The 21715-nt window shown below is 39.0% G+C and overlaps 2 protein-coding genes across 3 annotated transcripts; both read right to left on the bottom strand.

Moving 5' to 3' along the window:
- Nucleotides 1-106: 106 nt before the first annotated feature.
- On the bottom strand, nt 107-10313 carry LOC140562539 (dehydrogenase/reductase SDR family member 1-like). Its single transcript, XM_072688277.1, has 9 exons — nt 10185-10313; nt 8349-8492; nt 7375-7518; nt 6368-6447; nt 4929-5061; nt 4590-4733; nt 2721-2790; nt 2220-2300; nt 107-766 (listed from the first exon to the last, which is right to left on the bottom strand). The coding sequence occupies exons 2-9, from the start codon at nt 8490-8492 to the stop codon at nt 630-632; spliced, it is 933 nt and encodes a 310-aa protein (XP_072544378.1). The 5' UTR covers nt 10185-10313; the 3' UTR covers nt 107-629.
- Nucleotides 10314-15583: 5270 nt separating this feature from the next.
- c9h14orf119 (chromosome 9 C14orf119 homolog) lies at nt 15584-19863 on the bottom strand. 2 transcript variants are annotated; one of them, XM_072686947.1, is made up of 3 exons: nt 19680-19863; nt 18388-18801; nt 15584-16114 (listed from the first exon to the last, which is right to left on the bottom strand). In XM_072686947.1, exons 2-3 carry the CDS (start codon nt 18796-18798, stop codon nt 15941-15943), a joined length of 585 nt encoding a protein of 194 aa, XP_072543048.1. In that variant the 5' UTR covers nt 18799-18801; nt 19680-19863; the 3' UTR covers nt 15584-15940. The 2 variants fall into 2 exon arrangements, with proteins under 2 accessions (XP_072543048.1, XP_072543049.1); XM_072686948.1 differs by having other exon boundaries at nt 18388-19863.
- Nucleotides 19864-21715: the final 1852 nt, after the last annotated feature.

The following is a 21715-nucleotide window of genomic DNA, read 5'->3' as shown; positions in this document are numbered from 1 at the left end:
TATGCCTGACCATTAAAGAGTCCATTTTTTTATTAGGTACAACTGGCTTTAGTCACCTTTGGAGAAAATATGAAATTAAAAAGGCAGACAAAATTGTAGACATGAATTAATTTAATATTTTTTTATTTAATAAAACCCCATTTCTGTAGAAATTAATGTGTAGATCAATAACAGTCAAGTACAAAAAGGTTTTAAAGAAAGAAAAAAGGAAAGAAAACTGAGTAAGATGAGAAACATACTCATAGTTTGGAATGGAAATTACATTCAAAGAAAAAGAAAAATATACCATATCTGCATTTGTCTGCTTAGAATATTCTCTATGTACTCTAGATCAGCCTCTGAAATACAGTCCACATACTGGTCAGAATTATAGCAAAAAAAAAAACCTGAAGGGGTTCCAAAATGTAAAGCAGATCCTTTAGTTGCGTACTTAAATGGTACAAAACACATTGCATCTATTTGACCGATCAGCGTCAATCAATGTCCGTCAGTAGCTACTCACAGCATAGTGTTTATTTGCATTTGATGGTTATTTGGCATTAATAGGTGCTTGCTATCACAGTTTCCTTCAATTTTCCTTCAGGTTTCCTTCAGTATTAACAGTAGGAAAATGAGCTTCTTCATGCAGATCAGAATTTGCTGGTGGCCAAGCTGAAGACAAACCGTGGCACTCTGATAAACGAGGGAATGAAGACAGAGAGCCAAGACATGTACGGCGACTGTGTGAGGAGGAACTTCAGAGACGTATAATCTACAATCTCTTTACCTTCGAGAGAGAGAGAGAGAGAGAATGTTTTAGAATGAGATCTCACAGAAATTTAGTTCATTTCTTCTACAAAAATCTCTTTTTATTTACATCTTTTCACTCAGTTAAACAATCCATCCATTTCATGCTAGTTTTAACGTACCCTCGCTGACAATTTCGAGCGACCCACATTTTGGTTTGACCCATTAGACAGTGCGCACACAATGTCTCGTTATAAGTATGCAACAGTTTCATTCTTTAGTCTTGCACTACAGCTACAAGGTAATGCAGCTAGCTAACGTTAGCTAAGTCACCAAAGTCATAATTTACCTGTTAGCATTGTGTAATCTGCATGCATAAATCACACTAGTCTCAAGCCACACCAAAGAGGCCATTTTGAAGATGATGGGCCAAATAATGCTAGAATCCACTTAAACAAATCTGTTTCAAACGAACTCAGTGAGCTGTGGAGCAAGTGTGTGACTACTTCGCCATGTCGTTAGCACTATGCTGGCGGATAGTTATAGCTGTGGTCCTGGCATTAAGTACAATATCCGGTCATAAAATCTTGAATATAGTCCAGCACAGCTGGACCCTGCAAGCGGTCGCACTAATGCAGTAGTAGCTGTGTTTGGCGAGGGCCATAGTGGACTCCAGTTCTACATTCCAGTGATGTAATGTCACTGTGTCCATGGAAATTTCAACCACATGGTTTGGCCAGAAAAGTATAGAGTAAGGCAGTCTCTGTCAGCTAGAAGCAGAATTTCCACTCATCAATTCTGGAACTAGAGCCACTGAAAGAGTGGACGGTCACTTGTCAGCTCTATGGCATTACTGATTTGGCCTCTAAAGAGGCCGCCCTCATGTAGTGCTGGCATTGACGATCCAAATAGAGTTTTGCAGACCATAGCACAGAATTAGCAAAAAAAAAAAAGAAGCATCCTTCCCATTATAATGATTTACTTAAATGAATCATTCTCTTTAATTTGGGTAACAGGGTTGTACTTTCAAAGTGGGACAACATATCACTAAAATATTACTAAAAATAAAGACTTAATAATGAGAGAACTAACTTTTCCTTTTCCACTGATCTTCAGGAAATTCAGATGACATGTGACTTAAGCAGTAGGCACACTCACGTGGATACGTATTAGTGGTCTCCTACCAAATTTCACTTGAGCTAATCCTAGAATGAAACTAGGACTGCACAATATTGGAAAAAACACACATTGCAATATATTGTTTTACTAAAAAAATATGTTGTGACATTAAAAGGTACAGGAGTTTTCACCAGATTTCACCAGAAGTCTGACTCAATATGTCATGCTATTAATAATGCCCTCTGTTTATCCAGTATTGGAGTGAAGTAAATGATATTGGGCAGGCATAAGCTGCCTATGGTATGTCATGGAACATGAGAACAGAAAAGACACGGGCACATTCAAAGGTTTTGGAAAGGGATGCAATCAGTTACCATCGATGTCTTGTATCCCATAGCGCCTCGCAAGATCACATGTCAGCAAGACTTTCCCCGTGAATGACATCAGATTTTTGTCTGGGAGAAAAGAAAGAGAGTCATGCAATTTGAAAAACATATTTTCATTCCTATTATCCAGAAAACTTACAATAAAGATTTTGAAAAGATTCTACCTTATAGCCCATATGCTCTTGCTCTCACACATTTTTATAGGATCACTGAAGTGGGCTTTAAAGCGTGACTGGAGGACTGCAATTGGGTGCTTTCCAATCGACCAGACCAACCTGTTGTTAGCCTGTTCGTGAAATCTTGCTTAAAGAAATGTAAATTTCTCAAGGGTACAAGTAGGGGGTGAGTGCCTTATTCTATTTTATATATTAGATTTTATTTTTTCTGATTAACTGGCAGGGAGGTAGGTTTAGTATTTTTAGCTGTGTTTTGTACAAGTGGGTACAAATGGGTACAAGTGGCATAGATCAAGTACCAGTGTAGTCTTACCTTTAGCCACTTCAACAATGCATTTTCCACTCAGTTCGGTTGACTCAGCTTGACTGAATACTTCCTTCCACTAGAAGATCAACACCAGATGTAAAAGGTACATTAGGTCAAACATACAGTGGGGCATAAAAGTATTTAATCAGCCACTGATTGTGCAAGTTATCCTACGTATAAAGATGAGACAGGTCTGTAATTTTCACAGACACTTCACTTGTACACTTCAACTATGAGAGACAAGGTGAGAAAAACAAATCCAGAAAATCACATTGTAGGATTTTTAAAGAATTTATTTGTAAATTATGGTGGAAAATAAGTATTTGGTCAATAACAAAACATTTGTTGGCAATGACAGTGGTCAAACGTTTCCTGTAAATCTTCACCAGGTTTGCACACACTGTAGCTGGTATTTTGGGCCATTCTTCCATGCAGATCTCCTCTAGAGCAGTATGTTGTTTTGGGCCGTCGCAGGGCAAGGTCTGGAGACGGGCTAGGTCACTCCAGGACCTTGAAATGTTTTTTACAGAGCCACTCCTTCGTTGCCTGAACGTGTTTGGGATCATTGTCATGCTGGAAGACCCAGCCACGTTCCATCTTTAATGCTCTCACTGATGGAAGGAGGTTTTGGCTTAAAATCTCACGATACATGGTCCCGTTCATTCTTATCTTAACACGGATCAGTTGTCCTCTTCCCTTTGCAGAAAAACAGCCCCAAAGCATGAGGTTTTCACCCCCATGCTTCACAGTAGGTATGGTGTTCTTGGGATGCAACTCAGCATTCTTCTTCCTCCAAACACGACAAGTTGAGTTTTTACCAAAAAGTTCTATTTTGGTTTCATCTGACCAGACATCTATTCTCCCAATCCTCTTCTGGATCATCCATATGCTTTCTAGCAAACTTCAGACGGGCCTGGACCTGTACTGGCTTAAGCAAGGGGACACGCCTGGCACTGCAGGATTTGAGTCCCTCTCGGCGTAGTGTGTTACTTATGGTAGCCTTTGTTACTTTGGTCCCAGCTCTCTGCAGGTCATTCATCATTCACGTTCTCATGATGATTTTGACCCCACAGGATGAGATCTTGTGTGGGGCCCCAGATCAAGTGAGATTATCAATGGTCTTGTATGTCTTCCATTTTCTTACAATTGATTTATTCACACCATTCTGCTTGCCTATTGTAGATTCACTCTTCCCAGCCTGGTGCAGGTCTACATTTTTCTTTCTGGTGTCCTTCAGCAGTTCTTTGGTCTTGGACATGGTTAAGTTTGGAGTCTGACTGTTTGAGGCTGTGGACAGGTGTCTCTTTTACAGATAACGAGGTCAAACAGGTGCCATTAATACAGGTAAAGGAGGACAGAAGAGCTTCTTAAAGAAGAAGTTACAGGTCTGTGAGAGCCTGAATTCTTGCTTGTTTGTGGGTAACCAAATACTCTCTCTCTCATAGTTGTGTACCTATGATGACAACTACAGACCTCTCTCATCTTCCTAAGTAGGAGAACTTGCACAATTAGTGGCTGACTAAATACTTTTTTGCCTCACTGTATGTTTATAATAACCATTTAAAAAAGGAAAACAACTCCCATCTCTTACAAATCTCTTCCTTACACCTTTCACTACTAAAATCTCTCACTACTTGAATGACTGGCACTACACTAAAATCTCTGCACTACAATAAATCTCACTATAATATTATAATTCTTGTGCAATGTAGTTAAAGAGAGAAATATAATGTGCTGTAATTAGAATATAATAGTCCACACATCCACTGTTCAAGCTACTCACACAGTGCACAAAATTACTGTCTGAATACTGAAAATACTTGTGTCACAGACTTGTGTGTTTGTGTTGTGTTTTAGTTAATGTTAGTGACCTACCTTTGGGTCGATGGCGGAATTGTTCTCATTCGCAATGATCTTCTGGGAAATGAGCTCCGTCTTCACCGCACCTGGCCAGAGGCTTACAGAAGCCACCCCTCGGCTCTTCAGTTCCACTGCAGTATCTGCGGCCAGTCTGTCGCACTGGAATGTGAGGACAAAGCAGAAACATCAAAAACTGACTGCACAGCTCTGCTACAGTACAGTAACCCTTTTAAATCATAAAAAATAGAGAGGCCAATGTAGTGCTCTCATTAGTCCTAGAACATCATAAATATGATTTAAAAATGTACATGAGACTCAAATATAAGGTGAAATGTGAACAACTTCTGTACTCACTGCAGCTTTGCCAATCCCGTAGGGCACGTTGAAGAGATACCTTAAGCCTCCCATGGATGATATGGTAACTATAAGGCCCTTGCCCTGATCTACCATCAACCGGGCAGCATACACACTGCAGATATAGTGCCCCCTGGAAAAGACAAAGGACACTGGCATTAGTATGGCATTGCTAACATCTATAGTTGTTATAGGAAATGTTAATTCAAACAATGCCATCTGTTTCCAGAAACAATGGGAATTCCACTAAAACCTGTCCTCTGGGCTGTGCTAACCCAATGGGACTTGGGGTATGCAGCCTATAGTCCCTGAACACCAATTTAGAATTTTTACTGCCGTCTCATGGTGTTTCAAAAAGCCTGTGCCCAGTGACGGTTCAGTCAGGCTAGTTCCAATTCATTGTTAGCAACATTAGTATGTATGGTTGAGGTATTAGTTACAACAGTACCAGCCTCTAATGACTCAGATACTGTTGATTTACAGAACTATTCCATGTTTTACTCAGCAAGACAGGCATGTCTGTTGAGCTGTACTGGTTGAATCTGTTTAGCAATGCAAGCGGATATCATGAATATCAAAAGTTGTCTGTAGAGCTGTTCTCAAAACAGCATTGGGTTGGAACATTGTGAAACATGTGAGCTGCACATTTATTATGTTCTTTTTTCTTTTTTTTAACTGGTTAAACTAGGTTTGTTTCTGCTGTCACTTTAGAGTTCGGGCCTGTGCAAAAATGTCAAAACTAAAATATTTAGCTTTTTAAAAATTATTATTACTGTTATTAGTATCTGAACAGCTCCATATATTTTATTTGATGAGGTATCGCCTATTTTAATACCAGTCCTGAGTCTTTGTTTAAACCACAGTGTTCAGAGCGCCATCTGGTGTCCTCTAGGCACCTTTAACGGACATTACTGGCCAGTGGCATATCACTGAAACGCTCTGTTTTACCAGCGGGAGAACCGCTCACCTTTCTTATTTAACATCAGTAGTCGACAAACAACAACAGATCATTAAAGAGTGTGTACCAAAGTGTGCAAAGTGATTTAACTATATGTGTTTTAGAGGAACTAAAGGAGGAGGCGTGTCTTGGTCTTTTCTTTTCCAATGACGGGAGCATTGCATGTGAGGACGGGGGGGTTGGGTTAGTATGGGTTGGGTAATTAACATACAGGGATTTTACTGAACGGATTAAATCAGCAGCTCATCTTATCTAAACTGTGCGTCTGTAATATTTATACAAACACAAAGATCAGATCGACTGATATTCAGCATCAAGATGATTCTCAAAAGAATGTGTCAAACATCTTGTGGAATCCATGCCATGATGAATGGAGACGGTTTTGGGAGCAAAGGGAGACCCTACATGGTATTAGTATACTGTTTGCAATAAATACAATACATAAATATATTTATCAATTAAGAGTTTATATGCTTACTACCTGAGTCCACTGTTATTGATATCATCCCAAATAGTAGGATCCAACTCCCAGAAGGTCTTCCCCAAGTTGTCAAAAATTTGCTTAAAAAAAAAAAAAGACAATAACATATAGAATGAATCACTCATATTGTATTATTGTACCTTATGGCTATTTCCTTAGTTTGGTGCTAACATATTAGCTTGTGGCTAAAATGCACAGCTTTTGTTTAAATATTGAACTAATATTGTTGAATGCTCCAACAGGAACACTTGCATATTAACACAAGGCATGTTTTTAGTTACTACTTATTTCTGTGTTAAAAAAAAAAAAAAAAGTATACATCGAATTAAATCCTATATGAGTTATTATTTAAATTGCTACATCCCTACTGCACATTTTTCATTCATTTGTAGGGCTAGGAGTCCAAAAAAATCCCATTTTTAAGAAGCAAGAATTGATTTCGACACTGGCAATAAATAATTTCCTTGTGGATTTTTATTTTATTTTAAGAATTTGGCTCAAAATCAACTCCAGTTTACTAATTCTCACTGATGAATTGAAGTGATTCTGGGCAGCCTATTAAATCAAACTTGCTGGGTTAATGTGAATTAGCTGCACCACCAGACTTGAAAACGCAAAGTCAGTAAAGTATTGCCGTGCAGCAGGAAGGAATAGTAACCAGCTGCAAATGCAAATGTGCAGTTATTATCTTGGCATATATTTCCATATGTGGTTTAAGTACCTTAGTAACTGGTGTGTTCACGTATGTTAAAAGCTGACTGCATATACCTATATGTCATAGCATGTTGCATACCTCTGCACCTTATTCCCACCACACACATTCAGTCGGTTGTATTTATCATTATTATTGTAGCGTTCTGATTCCATGTTTGCACTTATGTATCTGTGCTGTACAGTTTCTGTTCCTTGTTGCACCATGGAGGTCCTGAAGGAACATGATTTCGCTCCACTGTGTACTTGTACTCAGATGGATTGACAAAAGAGCTCCTTGACTTGATGTAACTGACCTGCACACCACCATACGCATTGTTCACAAGGATGTCCAGTCTTCCGTTTTGCTCACGCCGAACTTTTTCAAACAGCTCCTTAATCTCGTCATCTTTAGTAGAGTCACAGACCACTGGCAGACACTGACCACCTCTCTCATTCACCTGTGATTATGTTGATACACACATTCAATTAGGTCTAGTGCAGGGGTGCCGAAACCTTCTGGCTCGAGCAACCAAAGTGCAATGTAGTAGGGTTTGGTGCAGGGTTACACTCTATAAACAGTCATTTACATACAATTTAGAGTTCAGTTGCATTTAATACAGATTCAGTTGAAGGTTAGTTGAATGTCAGGTGAGCATCTACAAAGCATCCATAATGGACCACCCAAGTAAAGTGATACCAAATTATGTAACCCCATGAAGTTCAATGAAGTTTCCAGCAACTAGCTCACTGCAGTAAACGGTTAAAGGGTTATTTTACGATGAAGCTCGGCTATGATTACACAGCCTGGCCCGCTCAAGCTGGATGACCAGTATATAACTGTGATGATCAATCAGCATGATGAGGCTGGTCGATCAACATGACAGTGCTGGTTAACAAGGTTGACCAGCATAATCACTCTAGTTGACCAGCCTGACCAGAGTGACCTTGCTCTTTATGACCACACACAATGAGGTTGATAAACATATTTCCTGAGGTGTTCTAGGGCAAAACTTGTTCCAAATGTTACATTTCAGGGTTACATTTGAGTCAAAGAATGCCAAGAACCCCCACTGTTACTCTGAACTGTTCACAGTCTGCCACAGCAGGACTATTCGGGTGAGAAACTGTTGTTTACAGGAAGTAAAACAGGATAGCTGTATGTGTTGGAGTGCTTTTTACTCAGTTGGTGTGCTTTTTATTCTCAGTTGGTCACACTGGGGACGCATTTTAAGTGTGAACAGATTCTCGTCAAGGTATATTCAGATGTTAATGCCAGGTGTAAACAGGCCTCAGCTGCAGTCTGCTGTAGGGTCTTCATCTGTCTGCCAGTGATATAGACCGTAGCCCCGGCTTCAGACAGCTGTAATGCAATGCCTCTTCCAATGCCCCGAGAAGCACCGGTCACCACGCACACCCATCCAGAAAGCGCCATCTAACAAAAACACATGCATCTTTATTATATTTTATTACATTCAAAGACTAGCCTAGACCCAACAAAGCAGCGAACAGTTTATCACTTTTGGTCCCAAAAAATGAGAAGACTATATTAAAGGATGTGTACTAGGTAATGTAGACATAAATAGCCTGGTTGAGAGTTTGCACTAGGACCTCAAAGTGAACAAATTAACAACGAAACGTCTTTCTGTCCAAAGAAATTGCACTATAAACACTAAAGGGCTCAAATAATTGAAAATTATTATATTAAATATTTTTCACTTTTTTATAAGAGTGTGATGTAGGGTGTAAACACATATTTTGTTTTTGTGATGTAAAAATTGACATATATCTAATTCCAGCCTACAGCAGATGTTTAGATAAAGAAGTGTCGGGTACGGGCCTTTGAATATTAATGAATACATGTATACAGTGGCATTCAGCGGTTTGGACACCCCTTGTCAAAATAGCTACATGAGTAAAGACCTTCATCAGAAGATGGCCACAAAATTCAGCATCAAGCAAAAGTAGGTTTCAGAATTTCATGAAAAGAATGCCTTTCCAACTGTTAACCATGGGGTGGTTCAGTCATACTTTGGGCTTGTGTTGCAGCCAGTGATAAACCAAGCCTTTGCCTTTTCTTTTTTTTATTTTTTTTTGTTATCTATCTAAAACTGTTGGAGATTTTAAAAAGTGATCTTGCTTAAAATAGTAAATTATTCTTAGACTACCAGTGTAAAAATAGTAATTTTTTTATATATACAAGCAAGATAAGTTTCCTGGCTGTTTGAATTAGGAGTTTTTAAGTTCTGTATTTAGGATCTATATATAGAGAGATTTTCCTGTTTTACTGCACTGTTCACTTTAGGCTACTGTACATACCAGAGACAGCCAAAACAAGGAGAGGGATATTGGGACGCTCCCTAAACATATTCGCCGCTTTGGCAGCTCACACACCTATCTAATGATAATGACGAGTTGTATAATTGCATAGTTGCATAAACGCACTGGGTTGGGTCGCCATTCCGCATAAAACGATCTCTGTACGGACCTGGAGCTGCTGCAACTTTGGGCTAATGATTATATGACAGTGATTTCGATTCAAATGTATCGAGTCGATTCTTTGGAACTGGCTGTTTTAGTGACTCGAGCAATTCAACCGGCTCATTTCGCACTGGTGGCGGTGTTCACAACAAACAAAGATATTACAAATTGATAGATAATATAGACCCACACACTAATTTAACTGTATCCATAACACGGACGTAAACGTAGCTAGTGTACATGTTCGATTCAGCTGGATGTCTGAAATGAACCGACTCAATGGAATGATTCGTTTATGAATCATATTACACGGTAGCAAAATAACTTCCGTGGATTTTTTTACTCACTGACGTTATTCCAAACTCCTTTTTTAAATGCGTTACATACGGAAGTATAGTCTTAAGAAGCGAAGTTGGCTTAACGACTCGCTAACGTTGAGCTTCTGTAGCAGTAGCAGCGCTACGAATTTGCCGTTCCACCTTAACTAGTGCGGCAGTTGTATAAGGAGCCTTGAGCGGCCAGAATGCAACTGCCGCTCTATTTAAGGTGGAACAGAAAAGTCGAGCACGAAGACAGACTTGAGCGTCGTCATTGCCTGTGTCCAAATATGCTGAACCACAAGTGACCACAGCAGCGTTAGCCTTACCTCTTCAGGTCGCTGTAAAAACGTTTAGCGGATATCAAAACACGTCTCTATAAATCCTGCCCCCGTTACTCACAGTCCGCCAGAGCGTACTGTTGACTCTGCTGGCTCACGGATGACATGCAAAACTTCCCCACTTACGTAACGTACGTGATAGAGACTATTCTATTATATAGAGAGCTGGGTTTTTTCTTATTAGTAAAATAGACTGAAAAAACACTATAATATTAAAAATAACAGTTTAATAGCTCTTTATAACTCTTCATACTCAAGCAGTATTGGATATTTTGACCAATAGCCTGGATATCTGTAGGTTGACTGATACTGAAATGTCATTCCCAGAGAGAGCCATTGCAAATACGTGCATTTCAAGCTTAATATATATTTATTAAAACCTCACCACTAATAAAATGCATGACTTTTAAAGTGCAATGTTATGCAAACACTCACCAAACCCCTCACCAACATTTCTATTTGTGTTTTGTATAATTGTAGAGTAAAAAATGAAAGGAGCGCAGAAATTCTGGGCATTCAAAAAGATTTGAGCTCTAAGACCTCAGGCCTTAATTAACTTGTTAGGGCAATGGCTTGTTCACATTTGTTGTTAGGAAAGGTGGAGTGATGCAATTATCAAAGCTTTTTAAATACTACTGACTCCTCAAACCTTGTTCCAACAATAAGCAGTTGCCTAGCACTCCCATTTATTCGGAAATGGCAGTCAACAGAAATGAGAAAGGAGGAGGTCTGGAAGATCTGTTTAGGATGATTTAACAGACTCTGGAGACATCAGAAGACAACCTATCCTGTGTCCTCAAGAAGTTCAGCATCAGATGTTTTCAAAGGAACATCTGAACAAGTATAATCCATTGATTGTGGCCTGATTAGGTTAAACTAGAACTTTTGGTGGCAATTGGCAAAACTATTTGGAGGGAAAAACAATTTGATTAAAAGAACTCTCTCCAACTGTTAAGCATGGGTGTGGGCTGATCTTTGTGCTTGTGTTGCAGCCAGTAGCAGTAGAAACATTTCACTGGTAGATGAACAAATAGATCATTTCAGTAATGATAACTAATTAGTTAGCATTAGCAAGATTAAACCATTTCTGTCATTTAACATGAGCCCTTGGCAGGCATGTTGTAGCAATACAACAGCCTATGCCAGCAGGATCTGGTGGCTTGAGCAGCTTATATGGCATATATCATGGTGGTAAACTGATCAGTCCTTACTCTTTTAAAATAAATGGGTTTAATGTAGCAAGTGAGCACTGTTAAAGACCACAGGACATGTTTCCAAAATGCTTCAGACATGTTTATATGTAAAACATTCTCAATACTGAATTTTGTGGTAAAGGGCTTCATGTTCCATGAAGGTCATATTTGTGCAGGTGTCGCTGCACAGTAGAACAGTGCGCTACCCCTCCAGAGCCTGCTAAATCTTCCTAGTTTTCAAACTCACAGCAAATGAAAATGGGCAGACTGCAGGCCTGGACTGGTTCTCTAGGTCATATAACCAACAACTAGTGCCGTTTATTGGTTGTACACTTTAAGGAATCATTGAAAACTAAGAAATTGCAACCAATTACTTAACATGATGGTCATATTGAAGATGATGGTCCCTTAAGACTGGGACAACATACATATACTTGCATGGCACAAACAATATGTGTGTAATCCTTCAGTGGTCTAGACAGGTTTTAATTTTATGGCTGACTGGTGTTTGAAAGTATATAAATCTTTTGTCCTTCTGCAGGTTAAGCTCATAGTCATTCTTGCATTTAACTACTTTGCTTGACTACAGAGCTTAAGTACCTGAATCATGTCACAGGTCAACTGCTTACACACTCCACTGTAATCTCAGTGTTGCACAAGATGACATGGTATCTGGACAAAAGGTCACCACTAAAGAGGTGAGTGGTGTTCACTGACACAGGCTTTACTGTAGACTGTAGACTGGAGTGATTTTATAGAGACTGAGCTGAGCTGTAAGTCTTTGTAAACATCTGCTGTAAAGCCAGCAGCTTGAGGTAATGTTCGCATTAGCCATTATAACGGGGGGGAGGGGCTTTAAAATGATGGTGCTGGAGGGGTAAAAGCATGGATAGGTAAGGGGGAAAACTATACAACCAAGAAAGAAAGATGAAGGCCCTAAGTCAAATGCTAACTCCCAAACAGCATGCCGAAGTGGGACAATGGGAGGTTTACAACATGGAGGTGCTCCTGAAAATTCTGCAGCAATTGCAAGAAGCAGTCATGTCAATATATGGACCAGAATTTCAAAGGAACGTCTCTATCAATTCAGAACGTTTCTACTTTTACTCAACTATGGAATGTTTGTACTTTATGTGTTTTAATTAAATCCATTAAAATTACTGTATGTAAAATGAACTTCTGAAAACCACCTAAAATCTTTAGTACATGGACTGTCATTTAACCCTTAAAGTCCCAGGCTTATTAACTCGAGAGCCAAGTTACTGAAACAGAGTCCAGGCCCTTCATTGTCAAATACCAGTTCTCTATATCAGATACATTTAGTCATGCATGTTAAGAATGTTAATCTTTTTGTCATTTCAGATATCTATACAGTAAGTCTGACTAGCGAAATTGTAGTTTCAGATTTTAATAGTATTCTTACTATTCAAAACTAAGCTCCCCAGACAAAAAAACATTAGTCACCTTGCTTGATTAAGGCAAGTAAGTTTAGGCTCCTGCGGATGTCGTTGCATAAGGAAAATCGGGCTATAAGTACCTGTGGGTGTGTGATGGGATTTATAGATTGGTACAGTGCAGTGAGTGTCTGGTTGGATGTGTGGAAAATGGGTGGCAAAGCAGATGTTAATGATTGGCCAAAAGGAGTGATTGCATTTGGGCGTGCCAAAGGCCATAATGTGAAGGAAGGAGCTGAATTTGCTGGTATACAGAAATGTACGGTCATACGGGTCTACCAGCAGTGACAAAAATCCCAGTGTACATGAAATTCTCCTCATTTTTGAGTAGAAGTAAGCAAAGGCCTCTTGCTCCACATTCTAATGGTTCGCAGTTACCTGGGGGTGTTCTTTCCAAAGTTGTGAAGGATGTGTTGACTTCTATAACCGCACATCGTACATATTCGTCCAATGAGATTAAAGTTAATTCCACCGTAAACATAAACTACTGTTGACAGGGATGTGGGTCCAATACCCAGGCTCGGCAAGCTGCCACCATTGGGCCCTTGAGCATGGATAAGAGTGTAGCTAAATGCTGTAAATGTATTGCTGGTGGCATTTTAGGCTAAAACAGCTTGCCATATGATTCCATAAAGCTGCCTTTTAATGATAATTTAATTATGTAGATCATCTTTCCACAATTCAGATACATTCATAATCAATTTTAACGTAATAATACAGCTGTGGGTCAAAAAACAAGCAGAGATGATTGCCTTGTTTTAGTCTAAGATGCATAGGTCTTAGAATTAGTCATAGTGGGTAATTATAAATGTAAACCCCAATGAAAATATTAAAAGAACAAACGCAGATCATTTAAAACCGATCATTGAAATGTCACGGTCACTACTAATGTTCCCCAACTTCTAGCAATTCTGTAACTCTAATTTCAACTTTTATGTGATTTATTTTTGTGGGAATATTATTTGTATTTATTCAAATGTTATTGTTTTTCTGAACCAATGAATGCTGCCTGGTTATTAGCTTTTTATATATAATTTTATCTGGTGCATAAAAAAACCCCCAGAAAACTCCTGACACTAATTGTTTAATTGTCTCAAAGATTAATAACATGCTCTTTATTATAAAAATCTGTCGGTCTCGTCTCTAAAGTGGACTGATTTTCCTTTTTGAGCCTTTGTTCTATCAAGGTTTCTCCTCTCTAACATCTTTGGTTTGCCCTCACAACGTCACAATCGTGGCATAGACAGATTTCTCTGTGGTTTTGGCTGCGTCATGGTGAGGTTCTTTTTTTAGGATGCTCTTTATGTTTCAGGTTCAAGGGACTGAGACTTTGTGCTAAAGGCTTTTATCAGGACACTTCTGACATGCTTTATTTGGGGCAGTGATGGCTCATTGCTAAGAGCACCAGGCTACTGCTGACAGGGATGTGGGTCCAATACCCGGGCTCAGCAAGCTGCCACTGTTGGGCCCTACAGCAAGAACCTTAACCCTCTCTGCTCCCCGGGGGCTGCGGCAATGCACTAGTGTGCATGTGTATGCTCACTGCACAGATGGGTTTAAGGTGGAGGCCAAATTACATGATGTCCAACACAAACAGTGATTATGGGAGTCTTTGTCTTTGCTGTTGTGGGGTGGAACTGAGACATCGGCAAGAGTATAAACTACAGGACAATAAGCTATATTCAGTGATGTGCTCGTAACCTCTCCTCAGCACGGCCTAAGCAAGTTGTTCTCTGTCAGGGACGTTAAGGCGCTCAAAGATCAACTGATGTATGGAGACTGTATGTTCCTTGAGAAGGACGCAGTGATATGAGATTAGAACTCATTGGTGCTCATCTTTAAGCCGTTGACAGTCATCTGAGCTGAGGCTATGTGGTTACTAGAGTGGATTGTTTTTGCTAAGAGGTTGCCACAGTTTTTCAGTTGGTTGGTATGACGTTTTTTTTAGTCAGGGTTTTGCTAGATGTTTGCTAGGCAGTAGCTTTGGCATCCCGGGTGGTTGTAATGGTGCCACAGCTGATGCTAGGGTGTTGGCAAGTGGTTGCTGTGGTACTCCATGTGTGTGGTTGGGTGTTACTAGAAGGGTGCGCAAACATTTGTACTCCATTCATTCCTATGGGAAAAAACTGTTTGATCAAAAAGCTCTATAGAAGCCTGAATCGTAAAGCAATCTGAAGTTCGAACTCTGGAGGTGGTCTCTTGACCTCAAACTGTGGGATGAGGTTGCGGATAAAATTGAGAATAAAAACTAAAAATGTAAATTGAATAACAGTATACAATTGGACACAGCTGACATAGCCATATTGATAGAGGTCATCAAATACATCCAATACATTTGGCAACCAATCATGGAAGTATAGGTAACTGTAATTGTAATTTAACGAATGTTTGGTCATCCTTCAAGTTACAAATCATTTGCATAAAGGGATACTTGAAAAAGATTGTCGTATGAAGGACACTACAGTGTAGTGTAGACATGTCACATTTAGTGTGTATTTCCAGGATAAGGAAACTCAGTCATGTACTGATACGCAGCAGAAAGGAATACTAAGCAGCTACATTTACATATGCAAACGTGTCTCCGGGAAGATTCCTATATAGGCACAGCTTATCTCTTCCCACATTTCCGGGTGTGGCGTAACTGACCTGCATGGCAGCAACTCCCATAATTCAAGTAAGCCTCCCACAAAACTCAGTATCAGAAAAAAAGGGGATCAAGAGATGCTTTCAAGAATGCAAATACAGAATACACATTCCTTTAATGAGAATTTAAGAGGCTTTTTGAAGTCACTGAGGTCCTGAGAAACCAACATGTTTTTGGAACGCATTACGTTAACGTGCCTGGAGGTCCAGATCGAGGTCCAGATATCATCACCATTTCAAACAGTTCATCATCTAATGTGCCTCATCCATAAAAGCGTCTTCTACAGTTGAAATACCAGCACAATCAGGTTAATACTGGCAATAGTCTTGGCACTTTAAGCTAGCCTGTCAAAAGCTATCAAGAGTAGTCACATTTGCCAACATCTGAATGCTTTTCTTGCACTTTCTTGATCAAGTTTGCATGACAGTATACAAATACAAAAAAACAAGGCCATCAGTCTCTTCCTGCAGTGCTAGCTAGTCCTCTGTAAAAATGAGAGACAAAGATAGGATCCCTCTCTTCCAAGCTGTTCAAGAAAGCATTTCTCTCGTCTTCACTCCAAGTCTCGAACCACTGAGTCCACAGCCTCAGCTGACACTCAAAAATGTTGGGTGGGCGGTCTTTTACCTTTAGAGAGAAACAAAGGATACAACAAATGGGTTAGAAATCTAAAAACAAGCTGCAAAAGTTATTTGGACTATTGGATAGTTAGATATACACTTTTTTTCCCTTTACAATCAGAACTAGAGGGGTCACTAACATTGGCCTTCAAAAAGTACACTGTTAGATTTTTTTCTTGTGTGGTCACGATTTAAAATGAGCGTTCTCAAGGGATTGGTTTGCACTTTGTATGATAAACAAAGAATTTGCGGGTCAATATAAAGCTATTAACACCCAAACGACTATCACTGAAAGGAAGGAAAGTCAAACCTGCAAAACTGCCATGTATGTACACGTATGCTTGAAGTTATGAAATGTGTAAAAGTGAAATTCAATGAAGTTACTGATTGCGTGTGTGTAAGCCGATCCGCACCAAGCCGATCCGCACCAAGAGCCCTTCGAGCTTCAAGTACAGCTCGGCTCGACCCACCATCCCTCAAAATCCGCGGAAGACAAGCGTCCAGGCTTTTTTCTGTCCTGGCACCAAAGTGGTGGAACGAGCTGCCCCTGGATGTCCGAACGGCCAAGTCGCTCGCTGTCTTCAAACGCAGACTGAAGACCCACCTCTTCAGAGAGTACTTGGACGAATAGTTCTATGGTCGCCTTGTTGTATTGTGTTTAGCAATGTCTAAGCTTGGAGGTATCTTTTGTATTAGTCTATTCTAACTAGCTGAGGTTTTCTTGGGTAAATAGCAAAGCACTTTGTAAGTCGCTCTGGATAAGAGCGTCTGCTAAATGCCGTAAATGTAAATGTAAATGTGTGTGTAGGTCAAGTAAAAGCTTATATGACAAAAGATTTTAAGCTGAACAGCTCAGATAACAGTCAGATAACAGACTAACAGGATCTCAGGTTATTTACAAAGTGATGTTTCTGCAGTAAACACTGTTGTATAGACACACACAGGCAATGGGTTAAAAGTATAAAACGTTTGTTATTTTGGTGCATCTCTTTTTTATATAAACTATTTTCAAAAGCTTTATAAAGCACATCACCCCCTGTTTACCACTGCGGTATTAATAACAAAAATCTGCCTGGAATTAGGTAGTGAGAAGAAGTCTAGTGAGGGAGGCCACCAAGGCACCTGTGACTATTCTGAAGGAGTTAAAAGCTTCATCAGCTGAGACTGAAGAAACTCTGCATATGACAACTGTTGCTTGGATTCTTTATCAGTCAATCGTAATGGGAGAGTAGCAAAGAATTCAATCTTGACTAGAGTTTGCCAAAAGGAATGTGAGAGAGACTCCAAAGTCAACTGGACTAGACGCTATGTTTGATAGACACCAAACACAGCACATCACCACAAACACACCATCCCCACCGTGAAGCGTAGTGGTGGCAGCATTAATTGAACTCCTTCAAAGTAGTAGAGGTGTCTTGGTGGCTTCCCTCACTAGTCTCCTTGCATGGTCACTCAGTTTGCGTGGATGGCCTGCTCTCATTCCTTCCCTTTCTTGATGATAGATTTAACTGAATTACAACTTTTTTATACTCACTGACTTTTCAATAACCTTTTCTTGCGTGGTGTGCCCTTTTGTCTTCCTGGTGTATTTATAGCCAGCAATACTAATGAACCAGTGACTGGTTACACTTTCATTGCACTCATGTGTTCTCCATTTCATTAACCGTGAGAACACTAGCATGGACTGCATTGACCTCACTTAAAATGATTTTATATTATATTTTATTTAATTCTGTATTTATTTATTTAAAAAAACTATTGTATTGTCAATTATATCGACAATGAAGGGAATACAAAAGGCAAAAACATCCAAATTGTGAACAACAGTCAACAGAACAACAGATTTTCCACAAGGGGGCACAATTAGCCTCATCACCTTAGTGCTTATCAGGGAAAGCGTACGGTTGTGAGATCATCATAATCAACCCAAACAGATCAAAATAAACCTTCTGAATATATACAATCTGGTAATCCTTAGTTATTAGGTTATTTGGTAGGTAAATCTGGTAAATCCAGTGGCATGTTGCATGAATTTGTTCCTATGTATCACAAAAGGTGAAAGAGCTGCACTACTAGACAAGAGAAGACACAGCTCATGTTAAAACATAGTCAGAAATAGACATTATTAGATTACACAGCTTCTGTAAGCAGCTTGGATCTGCATTTTTTATGCACTGGACCGGTTTATGGTGGTGATGAGACCTGTCCTCAGATTATTGTTATAAAACAGCAAAACAAGATGACGTTTTTTCAAATAATTAAAAAAAATAAATAAATTACCTGGAGAGTATTGAGCTGCTCCAATAAGCTACTGACTTTTCCTGGCACTGCCTTTGAAATCAGGTCTTGCAAAAAGCGCTCTTTTTGAGAAGGTCCCCAGCCTAGGAACCAGCTTAACACACACCGCTGTTCCTGAAGAGTCACATAAGACACCGGGACAGGATCGTGGCTTGCCCTCAAACTTAGGGAAGAGGTACACGAGAGCTCTCCTAGGCTTGGAGGCATAACATCCTGTGACACGGGAGGGAACTCCGTAATAGATGGAGAAAGCAGGCTGTTGGAAGAAGCCACCTGCATCGCTGTGCTGAAGTTTGACTCGAGTCGTGTGGGTTCACCCGTCATTAGGTTCTTCATGGAGGAAGGCTGTTGCTGGCTCGCATCTTGGGTCAGGGCATTATGGAACCAGGCCATTTTCTAAAATAAAAAAAAACAAAACAACAACAACAACAACAACACTAATAATAATAAATAAAAAAAAACATGAATAATAAGATAAACACAACAGTGTGATCTACGAAATATTTGGTCAATCTAGATTTTATTCCAAGTCATTTTGGAGCATTTCTATTGGTCTGTTTACATTTGACATAATGTAAAAAAAACCAAAAAAAACCAATATATTTATATAATAATAGCATAAGAATTATAGTGCTAAACACATATAACTATAGACGTCTACCCATCTCTATGCTTATATAATAAGCTATTGTAGTTTCACCTTCTGTAATGAGCTGCCTTCCAATGATTAAGGTGGTTGAAAAAAAAAGCTGGTCAACCAGCTGATTATGATGTTTACAGTTTTGTGAAGCTGGTTATCAAGCTGGCAAGTGTCCCTGACTAGATAGATAGGTCACGCTGGCGATGCTGGTGGGCTATTTTGATCAGGCTGGTCACGAGCCTAAAATGACAAGCTGCTGTAGGTTTTTTTTTCTTTCTGTTTTTCAGATGTTTTTCAAAAGAGATACATGTACAGTACATTTATTGTATACACTCTAAATGAAGCTGAAAGTTTTTTTTTTTTAAATTATTATTAAGTCGTTTATATTTCCCGTTCCACCTTAAAAGGAGCAAACAGCGTCGTGTCCTGCACAGGCCCAGTAATGCAACTGCTGCACCATTTAAGGTGGACTGGAAAAGGCGAATAAGAAACCCCGTTAACATCATAACTTCAATCCTTTATTTATTTAAAATAGTGCATTTAAAGAAATACTAGCTACATCGCTTATGAGATACCTGGTTGTGCTTCAAAAATGTTTTTATCATGTAAAAACCGGTAGTGTGTCACTGTTTACCTGACAACAGGCTTTACGGTGTTTCTATAGAATGTGACCTTTCTATTCCCCTCATAATCTCCAGCACGCAAAGGTTCGGGGTTCAACTCTGAAGACTCTGTGCTCGTCCCCGCCTCACTGGAAGAAAGCCTCACTCTTCGATGTCTATCTCAGTTCTGTTGTTTTCTCGTAAAAATGTAAAAAAAAAAAACGCCTCCATGTTGTAAATCTGAGGAAGGAACCGGAGACACTTCCGGCGTGTTGCGCCTGTAGCGCCTCCTACCGGCTTGAACGTGGCATCAGCACCTCAAACGCTGCCTTTCGATCAGTTTTGTGTGAATTTCATTTGTTTTTACAAATATTAATTTTTGTTAACAAATACTACAATATTTATATATTGTAATATTTATTATTAAAAAATCAATTGATCAAGTATTGATTTCACAAGCCTGATCCCCCTCCCCCAACAGAGCATGCAAACAAATAAATCTTTATCTTTATCTTTAAATGATTTCTAAATTTTTTTTAGTTTCTTTTTTTTAATCACTCAGTTAATATTCCATCTTAATATATTTTATTTCATCCACAGCAAAAAAAACAAAACAAAAAAAAACAAGAGCGCTGTGGTCAGGGCATCCATATGTTTAAGGTCTGGGTTCTTTAGTTTCTTGAATAATTATGTGATTATCATAATTGTTTTCTCAAGCATATGTTCCTAGTGTGCAGTGGTCAGTACCCACCAAAAGTGGTCAAAGGAAAGACAACTGGTGAACCGGCAACAGGGACATGGGCAGCCAAGGCTCATTAATTCACATTGCAGCTCCAACCTCACAACTCTTACTTAAAAGATCTGCTGTTAACGTTTTGGTGCCAGATACCACAGAACACTTTCCGAGTTCTTGTGGAGTCCGTGCCTTAACAGGTCAGAGGTGTTTGGGCAGCATAGAGTTGGACTACTCAATATTTGGAATCTTTATCTTCACTGACATTTTCACTTTCTATTGCTTTTTGCTAATTAAGGCAAACTAAACTGTCTTGGTTGGTTTTATAGGCTGTGTCATGCCCATGTTAGAAACCCCTTGAGAGTAAGCTTTTTTTTTTGAATTGCTGTGTGCCCCAGATTTTCATCCTTGAATACTCCTGGACCATCTGGCCTACGAGCTGATTAAACATGCCACAAGTGGTTAATCTATTCAAGCTCATTTGATTCAATCTGACCTGACTGTCATTATACCAACACAGTTTGGTCAGTATGACAGAACACTGTTCAGAGACAATAAACAGAAACTCTAGGGCAAAGACCACAGACAAGACAGGGATATACAGTCTTTTAGCAATTTCGCAGCATCTGTATATGAGTGATAAGTGTTAGGAGTGTATAACTCATTAGTGGTAGAAGATAATCAGGTCACATGTGCAAAATAGCAGCAACTTTACAAATGTTTTGTTAACTGTATAGTGCAGTGTGGATGAGCATTACCAGGCCAATGTTCAAGTGCAGTGTGCACATCACCACCTTAAAGCAAAAACATTGCATCTTCATTTTTGCTGTTTTTCACTTTTTAGCATAATGTAAACCTAGCAGTTGTTCTTTACATTATGTTCATATTTTCATGATGAATGGATAAATAGAAATGCTCTAAATGACTTGATATAAAATATTTTTATGTTGACTTTTTTTAAATAAAAAAGTGTGTTAATTTGTGTGTTACCTGGTGAATATATATATATAATAATATATATAATATATTATATATATATATAAATAAACATGTAGTTTTCTTCAAAACAAAAAAATCTAAATCATTAGAATGTCCTTATACCTTTAGCATGGATGCTAGTTGAGCACATGTATTTTGTGTATTTGCTAAGACAATGCTCATTTATTTTTGCTTTATGGAATAGCTGAATTAATATTTTGTTAAATTTCACGTTAAAAATTACTTAAAGGAAAGTTGACACAGCGACACTTAAATCACTGAATTCTTATTTTATTATTTTTAAGGAAACCGAACATCGTTTTTTCGTTACATTTTAAATAATAGGACTTATTAAAT

The sequence above is a fragment of the Salminus brasiliensis genome, chromosome 9 (genome assembly GCF_030463535.1).
Source record: "Salminus brasiliensis chromosome 9, fSalBra1.hap2, whole genome shotgun sequence".
Lineage (NCBI taxonomy): Eukaryota > Metazoa > Chordata > Actinopteri > Characiformes > Bryconidae > Salminus > Salminus brasiliensis.
This window is presented reverse-complemented; position numbering and strand designations above follow the sequence as displayed.

Coding starts and splice junctions, on each gene's coding strand:
- c9h14orf119 (XM_072686948.1), bottom strand. CDS start 18,798: ATGGCCTGGTTCCATAATGCCCTGACCCAAGATGCGAGCCAGCAACAG. Junction 16,115..18,387: donor AGCAGCTCAATACTCTCCAG/GTAATTTATTTA, acceptor TTCTCTCTAAAG/GTAAAAGACCGCCCACCCAA.
- LOC140562539 (XM_072688277.1), bottom strand. CDS start 8,492: ATGGCGCTTTCTGGATGGGTGTGCGTGGTGACCGGTGCTTCTCGGGGC. Junction 7,519..8,348: donor TACAGCAGACTGCAGCTGAG/GCCTGTTTACAC, acceptor ACATAATCACAG/GTGAATGAGAGAGGTGGTCA. Junction 2,301..2,720: donor CATTGTTGAAGTGGCTAAAG/GTAAGACTACAC, acceptor CTTTTCTCCCAG/ACAAAAATCTGATGTCATTC.